The 23,369-nt window shown below is 33.2% G+C and overlaps 1 protein-coding gene across 1 annotated transcript in view; it reads left to right on the top strand.

Annotated features, from left to right (window-relative positions):
- The first annotated feature begins 1,005 nt into the window (after positions 1-1,005).
- Positions 1,006-23,369, top strand: part of LOC133534669 (ATP-binding cassette sub-family G member 1) — a 49,593-nt gene continuing 27,229 nt past the window's right edge. The window contains exons 1-2 of the mRNA XM_061873883.1: positions 1,006-1,165; positions 10,848-11,207. Of these exons, the coding sequence (XP_061729867.1) occupies positions 11,066-11,207 (142 nt within the window). The 5' untranslated portion in view covers positions 1,006-1,165; positions 10,848-11,065. The remainder of the gene's footprint in view (positions 1,166-10,847; positions 11,208-23,369) is intronic.

The following is a 23,369-nucleotide window of genomic DNA, read 5'->3' as shown; positions in this document are numbered from 1 at the left end:
AAGTATAATTTTGTAAGAAAAGTTTATTTTTTTATAATCAAATTTATATTTAAAAAAAAATTTATTAACTAATATGCATATATTTTACCGTCAGACATTCAATCAGAATCACAACTATCAACAGTGTTTTGCAGAAATACCCGATTCCTAATTCCTCCATACGACTGTGATTATTCGTATATTAAAAAAAAAAATTATGAAGGCTAAGAAGTATTACGTATTACTAGAAAATAGACGCAAACTGACTGATGCGACTACTTTATTCAAAATTATAAATAATTTTATCGATTCTCCTACTTTGTTATCTAAAATAAGGCTTTCGTGTAGTAATCGTCCTGCTTGCTCCTCACGTAAAAATATCTATTTTACCCCCCCCCCCCCCACTTGACGAAAAAATACACAAAAAATTGTTTTCTCTCCCGTGCGCCTGAACTGTATAATAATCAATTTTTGCATATAAACCCTTTTAATGTATCCACTTTAACTTTTAAAAACGAAATACGTAATTGCTTATTGAAATCCCCGATAATTTGAACATTGAATATTGTAAAACCTAAATGATATACATATATATGTGTGTGTGTTGTATCAGAAGGATAAAGATTGTAAGAAATCATTTAATATTTCCTATTTACTGTCATTTAATTACACTGTTAACCGGATTACTTCGGCAACTTAACTGACAGCGAAAGGTTTGCAATATAAATATATTATAAACATATATGTATATAAAGTAATGGATCAGTTTAAATGCTGTAAAAATGTCTGTTGTGTTGCACGATGAATCTATTTACCACTCAGTATCAACTCCTATGTTTCCACAATATAACTTGAAAAATGTTTCGGCACTGTTTGTCTTCTCCGTAGTCCATTTATTGTATCCTTTCATGTAATGACTGTTTGTTGCCATAATAAAAAATAAAAAAAGTATTACGCTTTTTTCACACTCGTTGATTGGGGTATATATATATTAATGCATCCACAAAGGCTGCCTGCCTGCATGGAAACCCGTCACTCGTCAGTAGCCCATAGTGCTTCGTTCAGAGAGGGCGCGTCGCTCGCTGCTCTCAGATTTATAGCTGGTTGATAACATCGCGATCTTCAACTTTCTTCTGAGTAACAGAGGTCAGCTCGGATGTGTGTAGTGTATGTCGAAATTATTTACGTAAGTACAGTTATTCTCACATATGACTATTTTTTTGTGATATATTTATTTCATAGCTTTACGTAAAAATATTTGAAGTTTGAATATAACTTAATTACTTTCGTTGCCAATGTCAGTTTCATATATAAGTATATATATATATATATATATATATATATATATTTCTTTTATATAAACGATTTCTGTTTTTTAAGCAAAGCGAAACTTTAAAATGGGTCAACAGTGTACAAACAAAGTGTAGTCCAAGTATAAGGAAAGTGTTCTTATAACTCTTCTAAGTAATAAAAAAAAATCTGCCTATAATAAAAAAAAAGTCAAATAAAAAAGATCAATTTTTATGTAGGTCAATTTTTTACACCACTAAACAAACTTATTAAAATAAATTATAAAACGTAAAATAAAATAAAGAAAACAAATGAATTATTGTTACTATATATTGGAGACCTATATAATATGTTACAATATATGTAGTGGACAGGAAATAAATAAATTACCCACTATGAGCAATAGCACGTACTCATCCATACAAAAAGAATGGAGTTGCAGGCGTACATAGGCTACGGAGACTGCTTACCGTCAGGCGGGCCGTATGCTTGTTTGCCACCAACGTAGTATTAAAAAGAATATATATTTTTCCATTTCTAATTATTTTTAGTATTTTATTCACACACTGATAATCTAGGTTTTCCTTTTTTCAAAATTAACAAAACAATTTTTTTTCTCAAGAAAGAGAAAAAATACGCCGCGGCTTACTCATTTACTCAAGTGACTCTAGTATAAATGAGAAACAGTGCGGTGGGAAACCGGTCAAGTGCGAGTACGTTTTACTCGCGCACTTAGGGTTCCGTACAAACTTTGAATTATCTCGTGTAACTATAAAGGCGAAAGACTTTTGAACAGAAGTACTTATACTAAGTATAATTGTGTATAGCGCCATCTGTCGGCAAATTGTTTAACTAATGTACGCGATATAATTGCACGTATGTTGGTTTTTCGAGGATAATTCTCTATCGTGTAAACCGCTTTCAATCATTGATCTTTTATTTGAAAAAGGTGTATTTAATGTAATCTCGTAGATATTTGAGTTGTAATAAAAACACACGTAAAGTTGGTTAAATTGCAAACTGATATTAGAAGGGTTTTTAATTAATAAAAAAAGTTACCAAGATAGAGGTTCGATTATGTTTATCATGTGAAATTTATGATAATGTTAATATTATGTAAAAATTTCATAATTTTTTGTCGGTAAACTTCGGAGTTAAGGGGGGGGGGGGACCGGATTTTTTTTTTTCAACATTTTCCTTCATAATTTTTATTTCTCTATGAAAAAAAAAGAAAAAATGTTTTGGAATGTACAATTTCAGCTCTTTCCAATGATACCCTACTTGACCTAGTCACTAGACTTAGAAATTTTGCACCCTCTTCATATTGGGCATTTTCCATAGTTAATAAATATAATATAAAATAAAATAAATATGCTTCCAATGTGTCTGGGTTAGCGTTGTTCATAACTATTCCAAATCGATAGCTTAAGTGGTTCTCGAGATATTTAGCGATGTGACAGACAGACAGACGGACGGACTGAGTCGCACCATAAGCGTTCCTTTTGTACATCTTTGGTAAGGAACCCTAAAAATAGGTACGTTATAATATTTTGATACTACGAAATAAATATCTGTACATACTTAGATACATAGCTAACATCCAAAACCCAGGACCAAATAAATATTCGAGATAAACACACAAATAAATGTCCTAACCGGGATTCGAACCCAGGACCTCACTTCGTAGGCAGGGTCACTACAAACAGGTCAGATCACTACAGTATAGTTTTGTCAGAGCTTATGCTCTACATTATATGTTAATTTTATTGAAGACATTGACATTTCTCTCAATTGGTCATCGGGCCATGAGAAGAAAGGTCAACGAAAATACTGAACAATTATTTTTATTAAATAACAATAATTAAGAAACTCCAGTAATAATGCTAAAGATAGCGCCCACGCTAAGTTATCGCCTCCAATACGAATGCCAAAAGTATGGACTTCATAGACCGTCTCCCTTGATCATAGTAACCATTACCATTTTAGAAGTTTATCCATAATTTGATGTTGAATCAGATAACTTTGATTATTAGGAAGATTTGAAGATTGTTGGTTTTATCCAAAGTCGCTGAAGTTATACAAAAATCATGATCATGATTTTATATTTCTGTATACACGTGTACCGTGTAAGACTTTGATGTTATATCTTTGCTATAATTCGTCACGCACGGGTTTTATTTGCATAAGAAATAGCATAGCGCTAACAGAAACAAATGGTTCCCATTCAATCCACTTGGCACGTGTTCGCAAACACGTGGGCAGCCGAGGTGTTTGCTGAGTATTATGCCTCAGAAGGCTTCTACATTTTATAGCGTGTTCGAGGTTTGTTGTTGCACTATATTAGAAGAGAGCATAGAAACCCGAGTTTTATACATAAGATATGGAGCAGAACACATCATGCTGAAAATAAGCACAAAAAATATAATTAATAGTAGTCCCGTTTAATAATAAATGAAATACACAGTTACAGCTTACAGCGAGATGCAAAATTGCATAGACCCATTAACATTATGAATGCAATTAATTCATAAGGTGGCCATGCACTTTTGCGGCTGGGTGCACCTGCCTATCTTGTTACATCTTATATCTTCTTTAGTAATTCCAACTTTCTGTATTAAAGGCTTAATTTAATGTATTTCTTACAGTATCTTGGTTTTTGATCGCTATTTCTAATTAAATCGTCGTCCCGTACCCGAAGTATTAAATTGTGAAAAGGAAAAAATATACATAGGTCGTTAATATTATTTTTTGATGCTTAAGTTCTTAGTGCGTTTACATTGCAACACTTTCATAATGATGTCGGTACATAGTTTTTTTTTATATATTTAAAAAGAGTATTTTTAGTTGAATTCATTATCCACACGACACATTTAAAAATACACCACGTTATGTACTCCTAAGACCATCGATCGGCAATCGTCCATCATCCTGACATCTGTTTATTTGATATGGAGAATTCCTATGTGTACCTTAAGGTAAACAATATTTTAGAGAGGTTTAATGTAAAGTCTAATGTTGTACGAGTAGTGTATTTACAATGTATGTTCTAGTTTATACATAAATAAAGTAGCTTAACATATACCTACTGATGTAGGTAGCGGACTACCGGACCCCACATCTGACGCCATCTATCCAATTCCATTGAATTGACTTTGCATACTATATAATAAGAATCGATCGACACGGCTTTAGGAAAATAACCATTCCGTAATCAATCGTACTTGACTGCATGACAGTCGTGGCCATGGTTAATGTCGTCGGGTAATGAACGATTAAGCGTATTGTTTATTGTTAACACAACCTTCATCGGTCTGGCTGATATTAGGTATATTTTATTACATTTATTACTAATTAAATTTTTGTAACAAATTAAAGAACAAAATATTCAAAGTTTACCTACACTTGGCAAAAGATATGTTTCATGATTTGTATTTTGCAATTCTAAAACTGATTTAAAGAAGACCGTAACTAATATGATTATACAGGACTAACGTCACAAGGATCGCTTTAAGTAGCTCTGACGGAAGGCACTTCAATAATCTAATCGCCAATAGGTTTTTACCTAACTACCTACGTAGGAGACTTGCAATCTATTTAGGTAGGTATCTTTGTATGCGGATATGAATGAACCGATTTTGGTGAATGAGGAGGCCAAATAGTTCGGTACACCATATATTTAGTATAGTGTACCGAACTATTTATTTGGCCACTTTGACTGCTACAAAGTATTTGACGCTGACTGTACATAGAAACTGAGTCCTTGGAAATATTGTCTATTGGTAACCTGATAATACTATAGTCAATTTAAGGATAAGTACATTCAGATTGAAACTACACCAGCGGCTTTACTGCTGCAGCGTCGTTGTGCTGCATTGCTGCAGGAAACGTCAAACAGGACATTTTGTCAAGACATTTATATGTATAAAATTTTACCTATGCGTTGTTGCAGACTCCATTGTTGCTAGTAATGTCAATTATCCATTCATCGATTTTGATTTTAACATTTCCTGCAGCAAACAATTGACGGCAATGCTACCTATACAACAACGCTACTGCAGTGACGACGACAGTGGTTTAGATAACATACTTAATATTCTAATTCAATCAGATAATACTAATCACATACAGAATAACAATTAGGCACTCTATTATAAATTCAACGTATCGATCATATCAATTAATAATGACTATCATTTGTCCACGTGCCCACAAAGATGTTCCTTTTACTTAATTATCCACGTGTCGGAATCTTTAGTAATTTTTGTCGTCTTCGAAAGGGATCATTGAATTTATACTCAACTTCTTAGTCGCGCCCATTCTATGTTTCTCAACAGCGATTTACGTACGAGTATTGCGCGCACTGTTGGCCACTAAACCTTCGTTTTTAATTTTAATTGCGTGGAATTTTGGCAGCTGTCATAATTTGACGTCTCAGGGATAGTGAATATTTTTTTACTGGACATATTATTATCAATTATTTTTATATGAAGTTAATATTTCTTGCATGAACTCTTATATGACTGAAATTTTTCAAAGTTGGCAGTTCCCTTGAACGTATTTTCAAACACATTCGCACGTTCAAACTGTTGAAAGCCGAATGACATGAGTCGTGACGTAAACAATTATGCAATTTGTTTGAAATGGAGGGTTGATAGATGTAAGGAGAACACACTCACGGCACGGTCACGACATCGTGCGGCGGCAGCAGCGGCGAGCGGCGGCCATAGGTTGGAGTGGAACACAGCGACCCGACCTTTGTTCCCACCTATGGACGCCGCTTGCCACCGTCGCACGAACGGCGGATTACGTCAAAACCCTTGATAAAACTCAATCAATTATATTGTTTAATTTTAGGAAAATACAAAGAATGACAATAATGTTAAGCACGTAGACACTTATAATAATTATATCGCAGTGGCTAGATATGCTAAAAAGAGGGTTCGTTGGAGCTGGAGCTGCCACGGTATAAACCAATTCACTTGAACATTATTTTTTGTTTAAAACGAGACGAGATAGTACCAAGTATAAAAAATATAATTTTAGTCCTAAGGTTTACGATATAGAAAGTAATTAGAATGATACCAGTAACAATTATTTTTTACCCCAGAAAGATACCTGATATTTTCTCTTGTCGAAATAGAGCACTTTAAAATTAAAGTATCATTGTTTTCGCGAATAAAGTATTATGATGATTAAAATTAAACATAATCATGTCCCAATGTATTTTCGATGTTTTATTTTGGCTTGTAATTCTCACCATAAATTTAAGGAGTATTTTTTTTGCCTGGCATCACCAGGAGACGTCAGAATTCCACGCAATTAAAAACTAAAGTTTAACCCACCCGCTTATTATTTTACCGGCAAAATAATAACAAATGCTTATTGTAATAGTAATAATCTGTGACTGTCGCTCCTTTTGTGACATGGAATATGTAAAAAAAAATTACATATTTAAGTTCTCATTTTAAGTGAATTGTACAAATTCTTATGACAATAAAGATTCCGGCTGCAAACAACTGAGCGGTAATTAGTTAAGAGAAACGTGGCAAGGGCCATGAAAGGCGTGAAACACCAGTAAACATGATAATTATCTACTTGTATAAATAGTATTATCCAAATTTTAAATATTCGTTGACAAATCTTCGTGGTTTAATTCCTGCTAGCATTGCAAAATGTTGGAAAATGCCCTGGTAACATTGTGAAGCACTCATGGTAAAATATGAAAATAAATAGATAGAATACTCTTTATTGGCACACCTCAGTACAAAGACACAAGAAAAGAAAAGAAAAAAGAAAGAATAGATTAAATGTAGGAGCAGACAACGGGCGGTCTTATCGCTAAAAATTATCTCTTCCAGATAAAATAAAATACTTGTTGCGATTTGTAACTGTAACTGTTGAATAGAAATACAATTATGCAAGAAATGCTTCCTTGATTGGACATTTAACCCACATAATGTCGAGAATTAAACAACCTAGAGAAAAATCTCGGAATATGGCCAAAAGTCTCAATAATCTATATTATTCGCGAACTAAGGCGTCACATTCAGCAACAAAAAAAAACTTGTCAAAATGACTGACTCATCATCATCATATAATCATATAATAAAAAGTTTGTAATTATAACTAATTAATAATTGATTTATTTTAATTCCTCAGATGAACTAATAATGCGTAACTTGAAGGCAAACGTTATTATCAAATTGATTATTACTAATGTACACAAAGTGTTCATTCGCGGAAATTTTGATTTTATTTGTTTGTTCGTAGCCTGTACTTTTCCATATTTATGTGTGTATTATAATTACAGCTTATCTACAATAACTACTTACATAGGTACTTTCCTAAATAAAAGTTTAGTTCTTGTATTTGAACGTTTATTTAATCATAATATGAAGTATAATAAGTATTATACAAACTCCCATGAAACTCGAACACATAAAAATTAAATTATAAATGTTGAGTACACGTCGCGTGCTCGGTGAAGAAGATCCTCGAAAATTGTATCCATACATGTCGAGCGTTTATTCGAACGTGAGTAACCCTTTGAAAATAAAATAATTGCAATATGTCCAACAAGTATATAATAATTATCCTTAAGCCCAGTGGAACAAGGGCCACTTAGCATAAATATTTCCATGTAAAGTTACTAAGTAGTAACATACCAAATATCTGTTTTTTATATGAAATTATTTTTCCAAATTCCAAATTTATGGCCAGTCAACATCACCAAGGTAGTTAAACTTATGCGGATTAACTATAATTAAGTGTTTACTTTAAAAATTAGTGACACAGTTAATCTCTCCACTCAAATTCGGATGTAAATATCCGACCAAAAAGTCTTTTTCCATAGTTTTTCCTCCCAATTTTTTTTATATAGATGGCGGTACATGACTCGAGATTTAATGCATCAGACGTAGACGACATTTTCCTTTAACTTGAATAACATAACAAAGTAAAGAAATATAACATGAAACCTTATGCCTAAAATATTTGCAAGTGTAGAGTGTAAGCAAGTTAATATACGATTTTATGCCTCTCTTGCACTCAATTGAGAAAATCAAAAAGTGTGAGCAGTTATTTTTTGTAGTCGTCTTTTTAAATATTATAAAAAATACTACACCCAACTTAATATATATAAAAAAAACATTGGTCTGTATAGCTCACATGGCTCATGAAATATTGGCAAACAGATATTTTTGTTTTGGCTATCCTAAATAGTTGACTTTTTCCACATGCGACCATATGAAACTCGAGTCGAGAATTATAATTTAAGTACCAGATAGTAGTGAACAACATGCAGACGATTTTTTGTTTATCACCGTTCTCACAAAATTTATAACTGTATTCAATTCTGTTATCTAATCATGGTTTGTGACTTTGGTAACAAAAAATAGTACCTAGTTCTACTTCAATGGTACAATGCGTTTTCCATTCGTTTTTGATTTACAAATGAAATCTACATGCACTTGTTCCCTGTTTTATTCAATAATCATAATATCAGGACATTTATCATTCAACTGAGTGAGATGATTTCAATATTGCCTTTTTGTTAGTGTTTAAGTAGAAAATCTATTGTATAAATGCCCTCTGCCTGTCAGAATATAGCTTTGATATACTTATAGAAAACGTACACTTTAATTACCTACAGTTTGATTGTGTATCGTGTTCAATAAAGTTGATATTTGAACTTCGAATGTTGTAGGGTCAGCATCAATAGTAGCGGATGAAACAACGCTCCAAAAGTCCAAATATTGATAAATCCATAAAATTTACGTTCAAAAGTATATCTTTTAACGTCTTCATTGTTCTACATATAGAACCACCACATTTTGTTAAGCTGTTACAGAATGCTACTTTTGATGCTGACTGTACATACGAGTATATTTCTTACAAAAAAACCTATAACTAATCTTTTACCACATTTCTAGTCTCATCTTATAACTAAAATCAAACTTGTTTATTTGTTATCGAATCGGAACTAACCTTAAAAACACAAAGATACAGTAGATACCATCGTCGATGCAATTAATTGATAATTCGTAAACCATATTTCAATCAATAGTCAGTTCACTATGTTCCTGTTATCACGGTCATTTGGACAGGAACTGATGTCATTCTTTAACCATTCTTATCTGCCGTAGGGTATCTACAACGCGCTCTCTGTCGAGACACTTTTACCTCGTTGACCCAGTAAGCCATAGCTACATGTGTAAAAACATTATTATTATGTACTTTTATTTAAGTACTTATAAAGCAATGTAATATTGCCGAACCAAATGCTTCGTATTTGCAACATATATTAAACAATATAAATAAGACTCACGTATTTTCAGTCTCACTCGCGCGACATGTTTCCGAGAGCCGAGGACCTCGGTATCAGTCGGAGGAGACCTGTCCCCATTTTCAAGCACTAATTAAGAATGTCGAGAACAGGTTCGCACGTAGTTCAAGTGTCTTAATATATTAAATATAAACCATAAATTTCATTTAATTATAATGTACGAGTAAGGTACCTGTATGTTACCGTAAAAACCCGTTTATGCTAATTAAAACTTGTTTCCGTAGCGCCTTGGAGAAAACTCGTTTTTACGGTTTTCTACCAGATCCAAAAGATAGCTGCGACGACGACGAGCGAAGCGTTAAGCGTGTTAAGTTAACCGTGACCAAATAGCTCGCGAACGCGAGCGAGAAAAGCAAGCGTGCCGCGGAAGCGAATTTATGTATTTTTATAATGATTGGGATATCAGATGTGTAGGTATCATTTTATCAAAAATAGTTTTGACTAAATCAAATTGTTGTAAATCTCAAAACTTGTTTTGAGTGAAAAATCCCAAATAAAACTACAAAAACTAGTTTTAACTAGTGAAATCGCGTTTTCACTGAGGCGATATGGAGAACTAGTTATAAGGAGGGTACACGTTTTCTGTAAAAACAGTTTTATACATAAATATATGGTATTATAAATTAGTCAGTAACCAGTAATAGGTTGATTTTATTATCCTAGCTGCATGTACGGAATTTTCTATTTAGTTTTAAGTGTTCGTTTTGGAGAATAAAAGATATATATGAGAAGGTATTTTGCAATTTTTCAAGAGACACAAAAACATGTGAAAGTGCATGGATCCTTCACGTAACTAAATAAACACATACGAGGTATATGATTCATACAAATGAAGACGAAGTTGTATAGAGAGGCAAGATGTCGCTGTCGATTCGAAAGTGCATGAATAATGTCCTCATCAATTACCTTATAATTATAATTTTAAGCTTTTTTTGGACCTCTGGGTTCCATAATATGGGGTCTAGATCTTCTCAATAAGTCGGGTCAATATCAGCGATCAAAGTAAAATTGTTAAACCGTAGTAACCAGCCTCCCCTACATGCTTACTTACCATACCCCAACTGTTAAAATCATAACTCTTCTCGTATAATCGGGAAATAAAAATAGGTTAATATGACGATATAGCACAGCGGCCTTGCTTTGACATTATCGCGGTCACCCGTTATCGACCACATGCTAATTCAGCTAATTAGATAATAAATAATAATTAACAGTATATTCCCTTTATTTACAGATCCGTACAGAATGGATTACTACCGCGTTGAACTTGGGACTTGGTAACCTAGAAGATTCCCTTGGGTCAACAGCGACCGATACGGAGCGGTGGCCGCGTTACCACGCATTACCCCAGTCCACGCCTCGTGGCCGGTAGACGCGGACCTCTTGAAAAGTGTTTAAAGTGCCAGTTAACTGTCACAAGTACTTAGTGAAAGTGAAGGTTCCGTTAGCGCCATGAAACCCGCGGCGGAGTCGGCCTTGAGTGAACTGGGGAACAATAATGTGACTCCCCTCTTACCCCGGACCTCAGTGTTGTTAGAGTTTAAAAACATCCGATGCACCATCAACACATTCTCCTTAAACAAATTTCGATTGGGTAAGTCTTTGTTTATCACTTTCCTAAGTTTTTTAGTGACATAAGAGTATTACGAAATTGAACCGGTTCATTATTATGTGGGACACCGCCTTAATACTGTGCAGTTTTAAAAAGTATGTTTACTTTGAAAGTCGATTAAATAAACAGTGTCAAAAGAAATTGAAAGGTATATTTAGATTTTTTAAGATGAAGAGCTCGTAATATACTTACAGACACCTTCAAAAATCCAACTACATATGCACCGTTAGATTAGAATATAACAACTGTTTTGTCATCTTAGATATACACATTGAACTCCTAAATTTGATTATATAAGTTAAGGTGGTGGTAAGTTTATTTTGCTCGGGACAAGACAAACAGTATGAGGATTCCACACAAGTGTTTATCTTATCCCGGTGACAGTCTTACCTCACCTCACGACGTCCTCACCTTACCTTAGGTTTTTTTTTTCTTATATAATTTTATATGTATTATAAATATGAAACACGTACCTATACATAAACCGTAAACACATGAATCAAGCAACCGCCCGTATTACGCACGCACCAATTTATTTACTTAAGTGATTAAAATTCAGTACCTACTTGTACAGGCCCGTAATGACATAATTTTTTTTACTCGTACAATTCAAATATTGGATATTATTACCAAAGTTACGAAACTTGAATGAAAATATTACGTTCAAAGAAATATTCTCATTTGGATCTCACGTGTGTTATAATCAGCATGTTATGTGGTATAATTTTGTTTTGAAGCATAAGCAACACCTTACATATTTTTCAGAGCTAGGAACTATTCAACTATCAAATAAGTAATATCGGTAATCAGTCCGACATCTTGGATTTCACTAAGGAGCGTCAGTGTCGTTGTGTTGTTAGTTCGTCAGTGAATTTCAATACTTTTTTTTGTAAGTAGTAATTCAATTCATTTGAAATCTGGTCCGGAATAGAAGTCCGATTTCTAGTGATATTGCATTGTATTTGAAGATGCTTGTCGACTTCGACGCCATTGTTTTCACGTATGTTTGTTCACGTGCGTTACGACTTATTTAATAAAAAGAGTATCAACGGAACACCGTAAGTAAGACACCGTATTCGTAAGATTATTATTGCAAGTCCTATCCTAGTGCTTTCATTATACAAATGTACACAAAACCTAACGTAGGTTTCAGTATGTTACATGTGTTACCGTGCGTTAAGTATGATTATTATATGTTTCATGTGTTATGATTTCCCGTGTGTTATGGTACATTTCTTGTGAATCTTACCCTATGGATATATGCATGTAGTGCAATTCGATAACAAGTAAAATGTGAATTTTGGCCATGCACCACGGGGGAAGAGGAGGCATAGTAGCATGAGTCATTCATGAAGCCTGATTATAATGGCAATATGAATAGTACGTTGAAAATCACACTTTTATCGCTCCGCTTTACTATACGGTATAATGGGGCAAATTCCAGTTCAAATATATACGCTGTGTGGTTTTCCTGTTTATAGTGTTTCTGTTTCCAGAATTTACCATACCTACCTTCTACCTTACCTAACCTATCTTTTGAGTCTGTTTACCACAGTTTAAACACAAGGTTTGAGGAAGGTAATTGTAACTTCCCTGCCGCCTCTACCTGCCATATACCTGTACAACCTTAGCGGACATCCTCCCGCTTCTTCAGGCCCCGAATACATGGATTTCCTGCGCGAAGTAATAACCCATAAAAAATAAACACGTAATTTGAACAGTTATAGGGTAATAAGTATTTATACAATTATAATAATACCTACTAACTGGTGCGAGACAATTACCTATGTTTATTGTCGTCATTAGACTCGCTTACAAAAACTAAATATACCAATGTCATTTTCCTTTCGTAATTCCATGAACATTATGCGAGTTTAGCGCATGCATTCGTTAGTAAATTAGTATGCTTGAAATGTGTTTCAAAATAATTATAGGTATTACAGGGTTTTTGAACTCCGATATCTTCAAGGGTGTTTTCTGAGCTTATTTTCTCAAAAACTGTGGTATTCAACTCCAATTTGAAAATAACCAACAATTTATTTTTATCTGATAAAGCCATTACGAGTGTGTACACTTGATTTAGGGTCTGTCTACATACTGATTAGTTTTTAGTACAATTACATACATTTGCTACTAAACGCATGTACTATCTCGGACTAGCGATGTTCAAGATTACAATATGTCATAGTTTTAAATTTTTTGTTTGAGTTAAATATAATGACCGTGTTACAAAAACGCTATTCACAGCATTTAACAATTAGGTATGTATGAAAATAAAACCTAACTTATGATTCTTATGAAAATTAACAATGCCATTTGATTTCCTTAAATGTACTTAGCCATACACCAAACTTAACGGAATTCAATAGGTTGTTTTTATTGAGTGTATTAGGTACAAAAATTCAATTAGCTTGAATAGAATCAATAATACTTCATGTAAAAGGTCAAATCAATGTTATTTCTCTCATGACAATCTACTAATCTTACATAATACTACTTAGTATAGGTGCAGTACCTGCTTATTAAATAACTGTCCGTTAACCAAATGTTATTGATACGTGAATAACGGCGACCCGCTGCGGCGACCGGTTTGGCCTAGTGGGTAGTGACCCTGCCTACGAAGCTGATGGTCCCGGGTTCAAATCCTGGTAAGGGCATTTATTCTTGTGATGAGCATGGATATTTGTTCCTGAGTCATGGGTGTTTTCTATGTATTTAAGTATTTATAAATATTTATATATTATATATACCTATCGTTGTCTAAGTACCCTCAACACAAGCCTTATTGAGCTTACTGTGGGACTTAGTCAATTTGTGTAATAATGTCCTAAAATATTTATTATTATTATTATTATAACAATCCGTATCATACATGCTATCAGAATGCCTATCGGTATTTTATAAATATAATTGTAGTCCTACCATTTCATGACTGAAAACGCAATAAAGATTCAATGTCACAAAAGGCAAATTTGTATGTACGTAGCATATGGAAATCACTTTAATCGATTGCTAAACTCATAAATATTTTTTGTACAATTACTCAATAATGTAACCTTTTTTATGATTGATTATCTCCGAAATGGAGTTAATTAGAATACCGGTGTCTTTGAGAAAGTTACTTAATTTTAGCTCAGGGATGCACCCTTGAAATTAACGGAAATAAAAAAACACGGTGTATATATAAGATAAGATAAGATAAAATTACATTACAATATCCAACTATCTCTTCTTCTTCTGGCCCTTGTTTCCCCCAACATGAATAAGTACCCGGAAACACTAACTATTACACATCCTTCAAATAGCCGCAAGTTCAATATTAAAAAGCGTAACTTTGCTCGCAGAGGCATCTGCTTAATAAAACTTAGTTTATCCTTGAAATGGCCTGCATTCGTCGACCTCCACCGATTAACAGCTGTTAGACGTATGGATGCAGTAATAAGACTAATATAAACATCTGTCAATTTTCGTTGCTCTCATTATCATTATTATATTTATTTATTCATAATTTCACCACAAACTTAATATACTTAAAGACAAAAATCAATAAAATAATATTATAAATAAATAGTGACTATTTATATATCTATACTGCACCCAAGGTGGGTGGGATTCTAGTTATCTACTGACACTAACTTTACTGATGGCACTGGCCTTACTGGTCATAATTATTTTCCCCGTTGTAATAGTTATGAAAGATAGACAAAAAGATCCAAAGGAAATAAAGGTTCTAGAGTTTGGCCTTATAAGTATAATTACACGGCCAAGGTAACCAACCGTCTTTAAGGTAACAATGTACATTACGCGTAATGTACCTCCACTCGTTCGTGATTTATTTTATCTGTGGACAAGCAAAATACGTTTAGGGTGATATAATAAGTATATATTACAGGACTAGGCAGAAATCAAGTATTTGCCGTGCACTAAGCTCATTTAGTTCCGTAAACTACATAGTCACGTCTAGAGTTGCTTAATAGCGGGTTTTGACGCTGATTAGCAATTTTTTTAAATGATAAATAAACAACAAAAATAAATAAAAATAGTTTTTATAGTAAACAAATATTAAAAATGTGAATGACAGTAAATATGTCAAAGGCAATGAGTTGTGGCAGGAAATGATATATTATTTTGTTAATCATTGTTTTTCGTGACAATAATGATGATAAAGGCACAAACAACAAGAGGAAGTAAAAAGTTTTGTCAAAGGTTATAGGCGATATGGGCCTAAAACATCGAATTAGGTAAATGTGTCTATTAGTAAACCAAATTTCGTTATGTAAATATAATATAGTATTTTATACAATCGTAGTGGTACGAGATTGAAAATCTTGATTATATCACTATTGTATACTTTTTCTACGAGTAATCTAAAATAATACTTTTTTACTATTTAGGTTTAAATAATTAATGAAAATTTGTAATGTCTGTTTGTAAGTATCTCAGTAGACAAAAATGTAGTACAACAGACATAATCTCCGCGACTCCACGTGACCCCGCACCCCGCGCCCGTCACGTGTTTGGTAATTTTTTTATAGTTCACTACAGCGTATCGTTTTTTTTTATAGATGAGTTGGGAGCCCATATATGTAAAAAAGTAGGTACGCAGTTATAGTTTGGTATACGAAATCTTAATTCAACCATTACAGTCGACGAGTAGAAAAAGTAGGTTATGTTACTAAAATGCGATTGAAAGTTTTGTATTTTACCCACGCATTTAATTCGAAGAAACTTTTACAAATACTAATAATTGTACTTTATGAAAGTATCTAAGTCACTAATTAACATTTCATGAAATGTTTTTGTTTTCATTTATATATAAATAAAAAATAAATAAAATAAAAATTATTTATTCTCAGACAATTAATACAGTCCATATTTGTTAGTATCAACTTACAACCTATGTTATGTTACCTTATGGTATGTTATATATGTAATGGTACAAGTAAGTACGGAATAAACGATCAATTAATGATAGGTATACATCTAATAAACATTCACACGCCAACAGAAATTGTAATTAATGATGTAATTGTGTCACAAAGGTTAATATAGTTGTTGATGTGGTTTCAAGTTGAATTGGCAAAATGTATACCAGCACAATGCTCGGATTTGGGTGCAAAGAGCAACATGCCTGATTCGCGTGTATAAGCTGGCTCCAAATACCGTGATAATTAGTCCTATAGTTTCGTTCACGCCTGTCCGTCCGTCTGGATTTTACTGGTATTTACACAGAAGGAGAAACAATAAGATATTGAATATAGGTTTTATAATAAATAAATAAATAAATATTATAGGACGTTATTACACAAATTGACTAAGTCCCACAGTAAGCTCAATAAGGCTTGTGTTGAGGGTACTTAGACAACGATATATATAATATATAAATATTTATAAATACTTAAATACATAGAAAACACCCATGACTCAGGAACAAATATCCATGCTCATCACACGAATAAATGCCCTTACCAGGATTTGAACCCGGGACCATCAGCTTCGTAGGCAGGGTCACTATCCACTAGGCCAAACCGGTCGTCATAATGAGCCGCTGCATAGTTTTGATAGTTTTTTTTATCAGTCTGTTAGCGTATCCTACTGATGGACGGAGGCCTTTCACGTAAGACCTCCAGTATCTCCACTCGTTCTTGGGCTGGAGATCCTGGGTTTAAATCCCTTAAAGGACATTTATTTGTGTTGATCATGATCATGAATATTTCTTTCCGAGTTATAAATGTTTTCTATCTATTTAAGTATGTGTTTAAGAGTAGATTACATATAAGTATAACATTAAGGCCTTTTAAACTTGCATTTTACATTAAAATTATGTCATACTGTCTTGTTCTTACATGTATTGGCACGAGGGAGACGCACGGATGAATAATTACAAAAACATCATTTTGATACTTAAATTAATTTATTATAATTAAATATTACAGGATATTATTACACAAATTGACTACGTTACGTTACTAAAATTACTTTAAAGTTGCAACAATATTTTGAACTCAATAAGTTAAATATTGGGAAAATTCGATCCGGAAGTTGCAAGAAAGATTCCCCTGTAAGTAACGTTGAAACCAAGAAGACAAAAAATATGACAATTTTAGAAAATAATTCTGCATTTCACTTTACCTACAGCAAGTACTCTCCAAGAAAACCTTTGCATTCATTAAATATAAATTTCACAACCTATACATTAGATTATAACGTATTAGCAATAAATGTCATAAGACTATAGCAGTTACCTGCAAGAGTTACGACAGAATAGGGTTTTTTATTGGACATTTATGGACAAGGAGAGGATATACGAGTACTTAGATAGACCTGTTTCCGCATCCATCTTATTAATAAATAAATTTCCCATAAAACGCATTATGGCGTTGTAATGCACATAAAAAAGGCATACGATAAATTGCTTCAATGAATATTATGACAAGGTCATACATAATAGATGGGCGTCCATTTATACACAAATAAGAACAAATACAGATGTGTCACAACTCAAATAATAATACACGATATATGTCTTATCAAGCAATATTTCGTATTATTGCGCTTAAAAAGTGCTACGACAAAAACGTGTGCCTGCTACTACATTATATGCTTGTGTTACTATTACATAGGTATTAAATAATTTTAAAAACTTAGATGGATGCGATGCGTGAGCTCACAGGCGCCAAGGTATCACTTTTTACAGTGGGAATCAAATAAGTATGCTTGTCGATATATATGTCAATGGCTTGAGTCTTGAGTAAAACCACGTAACTCTTAAAACTAAGCAATACTATCATTACCGGGTCAATTGATTACGTGTTTGACGCCTCGCCTCTGGCGAAAGAATGTTTTAAATGTAAAATATGCACTGAATTTCTTTTTTTACTGTTCATTGAAGCAAGCGACCTGACATTTTAGCTAATAACTGACTATAACTGTTAACCAATCGATAAACGCAATTTTGATGCAATGGTCGGCAAGCAGCGCTTCGTTAAAACACCATGTCGCATGAATAAAATACATACCTATCCTATTGTGGGTCTCGCATGCGTTCACATAAGCACGACACATGCTACTAAGAAACATGACTATTTACCATGCTTCCTAGTAAGCTTATTAAAATAAAATTGAGATGGGTAGTTTCCTTCACAGAACAACAGCTAAATGAGAATCTTGCTTTGCGACTAAGGGTTCCGTACAGCGCACAATTTTTTACAAAGTATTTTTTTTTTTCGTAAGATCATCTCACGCCCTTCACGATATTTTTATAGGGCATTTTTACAGAAAATAGATCTTTACCTATTTTCTGGAAAAATGTTTATTGACTGTATCCATTGGTTTCTATTATTTTTCGTACCTGTGCATATGAAGTTTCATGCCTTCTTCCTTCTTGTACCTAGGTCCTTTTTATATTTGCTAGGGAAGGATCCGTAGAAATACCGTTTTTGAACACCTTTGCACCGTTTTTGGCCAGTTGAAATTTTAATCAACACCATCGCACGTAATAGATTTCAACCAAACTAGGGCCATTCTACATTTTGATGACTAAAACCATGTCTTCGTACTAAAAAAATACAGAAAAATTATATTAAACAAGCCAAATATACTCCCCATAATTTACGTTTGAAGAACTAATAGTACATTCCTATGGTTATTTATTTATGATAATTTTTGTAACAATATTGAAATTAAATGTGGTAACTGTCTTTTTGGTAACTAATGTTTTTCATATAAAATGAACGCGGTACTCTGACAGAAATTTAAATTGATAAAATTATTTCTATGGAAAGAAAAAACATAATTAGTATTTACTTTTGTTACTTAGGGAGATAGCACCTTATAAGTACTATATTTTTTACTGTGATATTAATATACATTTTCACTTTTTTGCCTCTCTCTTGCGAACAATAATATAACTAGTCAAGTACTTCACGTTACTGAACAAAACTATGAAATATGAGGTATTTTACTCCCGTGTAAGGTTTTGTTTTCAGTGTCAATATGTCTTTGAGTTGCGTTTAGCGTATTACGGCGAACTGGAGGAGACACTGCGGTACGGACCGCATGTGTTTATTACGAGTATGTGTCATCAGTGTTACCATCAAGAAAGTAGAAACCATTGAATAATTTCTTTATACTATCCTTTGCTGTCATATTTGTCTCTATTTGTAGTACCATATCCATTGCAAAACTAAAGTGTCAGTAATCGCTTTCATTGTTTTAAATTTGGCATCTGCGTTACCCCTACACTGCTCGACTTCGTTGGTAACGCTGATGTTTGTACGATCATATAATACGGTCTATAATCCTTCTTCTGAATCAGACAAGGCTGCCGTGTCAGACGTATATCAGGTATCTCAAAAAACGCAGGTTTAAGTAAATCGACTTTAATGTTTTTGGTAAGCGTGAAAACTAATAAACTCGTTTATTTCATGAGTTAAGTGACTTTAGTGAGTCGAGTCATTTGTAAAAGATGTTTTGTGTTTCAATAGACGCGAAGAATAATATTTCTATACTTTTTTTTGTAAAAGTACATAGTTTTAGAAATAAATACATAAACATAGTTCGGCGTAACTCATAATATTACGAGGTTTATTGAGGTTTTCTTTTCTAACAAATATAAAGCATTTATTTCAACTGCTATGAATCAAAATTGTCAAAAAGAAACGCAGTGGTTTTTATTACATTTAAAAGTTGATGACACACATATTTTAAAAATTATAAAACCTGTTATGATCAAGCTATTTTTCCAATTTTATATAAGTAACTATTTACAACGAAACGGTTAAGGGATAAGCAATGAAAAAATAAATACTTAAAGTAACGCAGTGGTTTAATTTTATGACCGTTTGTAATAAATACCATTGTTTCTCAAAACATATTGTACATACCGTGTCATATATTTTTGTATAAATAAAATATCTAACCTTAAATCGTCTATGCCAAGTCATAATATGGCTTTTTATTATTGTTTTTTTTTCTAATTTGGGCCCAAAATGTACAACAAAAAGTTCATCCGCCGATGTTCGTTATATTTTTCTTTGGAATGAAAGTTTTGACCCCAAGAGGTTAACATCATCCTAATACTAGTACATTTGTATTAAATTTAAATCTTAATTAAACGGATAAAATTCAAATCTATATGTAAGTGGTAGCACTTACACTAGCACAATAAGCAAATAAAAATCCACTATAATACACCAAATGGTATCTTAACTATCAGATATTATCTGCCGTGACTAATTACTGAACTTATTATAAAAAGAAAACTAATGATGATGAACTGAACTGCTATAGATAAAAAAACCGTTAGTAGTTCACTAGAATGAACGATCAGAACTAGTCTGTCTAATCTTTAGCTGCTTTGAATAGAAACATCAAGTACATAGGGGAAGGTGAGGTATAATGATCCCCTTAAGGGAAAAACTTAACTGTGGCTAAAGTTGAAAGCAAAATCGCAAGATTTCTATTGTTAGAGGTAGTGAATTTACTTAACTTTGTAACTGCATACTTATTTTTTATTATATGTATGTAGTTTTTTTGTACAAGAGGTTTTTGTTAAAGTTTAGTAAAGGATCATTTTATACACACCCATGTAAAAAATGATCCCTGGGGTAGGGGTAAAATAATCCCAGGGATCATTTTATACCATTAGTTAATAAATATCAGTGAAATAAAACACTCAGCTGCTTATTTTTATCATATGTATTGTTCATAACAATTAAGTATATAAGTAAGCTACAAAAAACCCTTTCCAGTCTTCTAGTTTAATTAGAGATCTTTTTTTATAATTATCTACTACTCAACCAACAAAAGTAAACATTAAATATTCCAACAAACTTTTAAAAGGTTTGCAAAATTAACAACATACCTAATCAAGGTAGGTAAACAAATAAACTCTTCTTCTAAATAAATAAAAACACAAATTATACTCATAAAATATGATAGGGATCAAAGGTTTTTTTTCAATGTCAAAATGGAATAGAAAAATCAACTCTTCATTTAAAAAATAATAATTTTCTTATCAGGAATTTAGAAATAGACCTTATATAGGCCTTATTTTTTTTGTCACACTATCAAATTTGTTACTAGAAAGGCAAATATCGCAAGTAAAGTCGCCTTCATCGTCACTATCTACTCCCGCACAAGCCTCATGTCTTAAGACACACAACGCACCTAATCCACTCTTCGCCTTTATTGTCTTTGGAGTAACTTTCAGTACAGAAGAGGCATTCGGTATCATTCTCCTCTTCCGAAGAATCTGATCTGTTTTGCTTTTTTTTGCCTTTTCCCTTTCCGCCTCCTTTTCCTTTCCCGACTCATTTTCCTTTCCCACCACCTTTTCCTTTATCATTCTGTTTGTTGGTCACCGTTTTTTATTTTATTTTATTCGCTTCCTTAAGGGCTTTCTTTTGTTCTATATCTGTTTTCTTTTTGGCTTCCTTTTCAAGGTATTTTTTGGGTTTTTTGGAGTACTGATGTGTCTACTCTTATTCGTCTTACACTCGCTCTTTTTCCCACTATCTTTGGTGTTGGTCGTACTTCCCTGGGTGTAACTACACCAAAGGATGCGATTAGTTTTGCGTATATAAATTCTCGGCATGATCTGTAAAAACAACAAATACTGATGGGGTAAAATGATTCCAGGGATCATTTTAAACACACAGAAAGGGATCATTTCGCCTCAAACACCAAATTCCAAGATATCGATCAAAACATAACCTTCAAATACCGCGTGCGGAGATCGAACATTGCTTAAATATTAGCTAACTGCTATTAATACCCGCAAATAAAACAACATTTCAATAAACACGAACATGTAAAAAGGAATGAAAGTTCAAAAACAGACTTACTTTAGATCAGAGCCACACTTTTTAATATTTTTTTAATAAAATCACGCCACGCGCTCGCACCGCCATGACACTCGGAGAGGCAACTGGCAGGGGTGCGGGACACATGTTTCATGCGCATTTGGATAGATGGCACTAGTTGTCTCAGATTTACGGCGGGGGATCATTTGACCTCCAGGGATCGTATTACCTCACCTTCCCCTAGTATTTATGCTAGGTACCTCAATTGTGAATAAATAGTAATACATTGTGCACAACACATTGGCCTTCGGAAATACAGATATGGAGAGTGGGGTCAATTGGAACGTTTTTCACATTTTACATTACTCCGCTCACTTTTGTCTTCTTACTTGTTTGGTAAGAATGTTTAACACTATCCAGGCTATCTGGATGTATCTATAAACAATATGAAATGTTGACTAAATACATGGTAGTCCCATAATTATAAGCGTTCTTTAGACGTTTCAACTAACCCATGTTAGGATCAGCTTAGAAATTTTTTTTTTTTATCTAGTATTATTAATGAACGCCACGCAAATAAGTTCAAAGCAATTCCCGGACAAATTTCCCAAAGTGTTAAATTTTAATCAATAAAATTATTTAGGTTTTCTTACCTTTCTTACATATCTCGTATTTTAATATTGAAAGCATATAGTTTTGTTGTGCTTATTTTCTTATTTTTATTATAATTATTATTTTTCAGGTATATTTGTATTATTTCAATTACCACCCAAAAAAATGGTTTCAATTGTCTCATCGATATTTTTACAAATAATGAACTACGCATAAAAAAATACGGAGGACTCTAGGCGCACGAAAACCATCACAAGTCGACTAAAATGCCTTAACCCAATAAAACTTAAAAAAGCTGCATAAAGCTACCACTACAACAAGCTACCATTGCTACCAATCGTATCAAGTAGTAAACAGTATAAGAATATCAATTTTTTTTACGTTTGATGTTAATAAAAGTAATGTTTTCCCATAATAAAAACTTGGCGTGCTTCAAGACGCGACACGTTTTGCTGGCAGATGCTGCCATGATTGCCGAACATTTTCCTCTTTGGGACCCCACGGTTTACACGATCTGTTCTGGAGTTGTCGAGCTTGTTTCAGATGACCCACGTTTCAATTAACCCCAGTTTCCCTTATACCAGTGTATACATTTTATACATATTGAATATTTATGTCTATTATACACTTTAAGTTGTCAATAAGTCTTTGTTAAATAGGTATGCCGTAGGTACGAGTCATGGGTGCGTAATTGTTCGCTGCTAAATATTCAGTTTTGACCGGTCGT

The sequence above is a fragment of the Cydia pomonella genome, chromosome 2 (assembly GCF_033807575.1).
Source record: "Cydia pomonella isolate Wapato2018A chromosome 2, ilCydPomo1, whole genome shotgun sequence".
Lineage (NCBI taxonomy): Eukaryota > Metazoa > Arthropoda > Insecta > Lepidoptera > Tortricidae > Cydia > Cydia pomonella.
This window is presented reverse-complemented; position numbering and strand designations above follow the sequence as displayed.